General features: G+C 38.9%; 1 protein-coding gene across 1 annotated transcript in view; it reads right to left on the minus strand.

Moving 5' to 3' along the window:
- Positions 1-1,452, minus strand: part of Smp_122490 (hypothetical protein) — a 3,334-nt gene extending 1,882 nt beyond the window's left edge. Inside the window, exons 1-3 of the mRNA XM_018795222.1 lie at positions 1,377-1,452; positions 1,194-1,343; positions 1,074-1,157 (exon numbers count right to left, since the gene is read on the minus strand). Coding sequence (XP_018649556.1) covers positions 1,074-1,157; positions 1,194-1,343; positions 1,377-1,431 — 289 coding nt within the window. The 5' untranslated portion in view covers positions 1,432-1,452. The remainder of the gene's footprint in view (positions 1-1,073; positions 1,158-1,193; positions 1,344-1,376) is intronic.
- Between the last annotated feature and the right edge of the window lie 1,676 nt (positions 1,453-3,128).

A 3,128-nucleotide genomic window follows, 5' to 3' on the forward strand; every position in this document is an offset into this window, starting at 1 on the left:
ATCGCATAATCGGCACTAATAATCTGAACAGGAGCTACAGTGAGACTATAATTTGTGGACTAACCAATCACGTATAAGATAATAGGTCATCGATTTTGGCCCCGAATTCACTCATCAATCTTTTTGGCATTATAGCTGATGTCAGTTCGTGATGAAAACCCTAAATGTAATTCTTAATCCTAACCGTCAACTGTAAATCATAATTCCAATTCTTCACACTGGTTTTATAGCCTTCATTTGGTCCTAGTTATTAGGCGAACACTGAAGGTTGTCCATAAATCATGGTCTGATCGAAACTACGTCTTATTAACTTCGATCTGTATAAAGGCCTATTTGTTCACCCTCGTTACTACGATAAAAAAAACTCAGCCAGTAACAACGTAGAACGTGGCTTAAAACCGTTTTCAGCTGCGCAAGTGCATCCATTTCTTGCTCTCCCACGAATTCCCAATGAGGAATAGCAAATTAAACCGATGTTTATACGTATACGTTCTACGTTGTGAATGACTGAACTCTTACCGTAGTAACCACGGTGAACAATTGGGTTTTTACACAAATCGAAGTTAATAAGAAACGTAGTTTATGTTCAGATTATTAGTGCCGATTATGCGATATTATGGGTAAAAGTCCGTGGACTCGTTTATAGATTTCTATTTGATGTAAAAAAAATCAGGATGTTTGTGAAGTCAGTAAAAACGATTCTCAAGAATTATGGACCTGGAAGAATTTTGGGTAAATTCTGGGAGGAAACCCAAAACCAGTAAGAATTTTGGGATTTCAGTTAGCAATTCATAAAATTTTTCTGATGAAAAGTTTGGGTGAATTGAGCGATTATTTTGAGTAAGATCTCAGCTTTGGGAAATTTTGGTTGTGTTTTCTCAAAACTTTTGATGAACTGTCCTAAAATTTACCGTAAACTGATCAATTCTTATCCCAAGTTAGGAGTCCAGTAGCAACTAGGAATCACGCTTACTACCCCAGAATGCCATGTTTGAATATAGGCGAATTTGATTATGCAAGACAATTAAATTTTTAAGGTACTGAAAATAATAACAACCCATCATACAACTTACTACATAGAAAATTTCGAGGGTTTAAATGTCCACAGAATTTACAGGGTGTTAGATCGTCTCTAGGTTTGTAATCGCCGGATCTCACTACGAATCTTAGGTAAAACGAAAAAGAAAACCTACAGGATAGAAATTTTCGTATGCGCCGTTGTTCTGCGGTCCTACGTTTTTTAGGCACGGCGAAGAAAATTGAGTCTTCCCACAACTTAAGTGGTCCAAAAAAGGGTGAAGGGTACAACACTGCCACATCTGTAGATAAAACTAGAGGATTAACTAAGTGTGTTATATGAAGATGAATAGATTTACCTCGACCAAAGAAATCTAAAAAAACCGACCTCAGCACATGGTAAATTGGAGTCATGACCTTGAGCGTCAATAATGCGCTTTTGACCTGGCCTTGGAATTCAGTCTTCAGTAATAAGGATAGTAGGTTGATGAACCTGTGTTAATCCTGACAGATTTCCTTCCAGTGAAGGTCCAGATTCTTCTTGAAAATGTTCACTGATGGTGCTTATACCACTTGTTCTGGTAAAGCGTTCCAGTCATTGACCACTCGATGAGAAAAACGGGACCCCACCTTTAATTTATTAGATCGCGGTTTCAGAACCTTCTTGCTATGACCTCGGAGATTATTAGTGCTGGAGGGAGCAAAAAGATAAGACATGTTAACACCCAGATCATAATTAAAGATACGAAATGCCAGTATAAGGTCACCTCGTGTCCTACGATAAGGGGAAAAGGTTTAGACGTTTCAAACGCTCATCGTAAGGGAGTTTAGAAAGACCCTTTACTAATTTTGTCCCCACACGCCGGACACGCTCAAGCGATTTAGTATCCTTTATCAGACAAGGGCTAGCTGCTTGAATACAGTATTCTAAGTGTGGCCTTACATAGGTGGGATATAAAATTCTAAACATATCCTCGTCGAAGCATTTAAATGCTCTGCGAAGCGATCATAGCGCACGATAGCCTTTGGAAGCAACCGCATTACAGTGCGTAGTAGTTTTCAAGTCGTGACTTATAGTTACTCCTAAGTCTTTGTGCTCTTGAACGCGTGGAAGCGATGTACCATTAATGGTATAATAGTAACCATTACCGTGCCCGATGTGCATGAACACACTCTTCCTGGAATTAACTTCCAGGCCCCAATCATGAGCCCACCTAACTAACTCGTCTAAATCTGCTTGCAGATAACAACGATCAGTCTCATTTCTTATTGTTCTCCAAATTTTAACATCATCCACAAACAATAACGTCGACGACTTAAGTAATAAAGGTAGTTCATCAATATACAGAAGGAAAAGTAAAGGGCCTAAGATGGTGCCTTGGGGTACACCACTTTTGACCGGTTTCCATTCGGATAGCGTTCCATTGACCCTTACTCTCTGTCTGCGGTCACATAAGAAGCTTCCTATCCATTCCTGTATAGCACCTGTTATTCCAAAGCTCGAGAGCTTTTGCATAAGACCTAAGTGTGAAACCTTATCAAACGCTTTGCTAAAATCTATGAATATCACGTCGACAGACAGGCAGTTGTCTAGGGCAGCTGTCCAATCCTCTCTCGCAATGAGTAAGTTAGTCAAGCATGAATGCTTGTTACGAAACTGTGATGTTTAAATAAATCAATGACTTGTCTGTATTGAGGACTGTTGTAATTTCGAATTCCAAATACAATACATTCGTTCGGGTTTATCTAATACTTCTTGATTAAATTGCGTTATTCTTGGGATTGCTAATTCATACTACAATTCAAATACTTCTGACTATCACATTGGCGTCGTGATTGAGCCTGTGATGGAACGGTTGGATACAAATTCAGATTTTAATGCTTTTGAGGAGTACATGGAGAGGTTCGAAATCTGGGCTATGACCAAGGAAGATGATGAAGATTTTAATATTGTGGCCCATTTCCTTACATTCATCGGAAAAGAAGCATACAGCCTTATAAAGACTTTGGCACTTCCAGACAAACCGATTTCACTCCCCTATGCAACTCTCAAGCAACTACTGTTGGATCATGTAAAGTATACAAATTCTGAATGCGGTAAGAAAGAAAAA

Source organism: Schistosoma mansoni, chromosome 1, assembly GCF_000237925.1.
Source record: "Schistosoma mansoni strain Puerto Rico chromosome 1, complete genome".
NCBI lineage: Eukaryota > Metazoa > Platyhelminthes > Trematoda > Strigeidida > Schistosomatidae > Schistosoma > Schistosoma mansoni.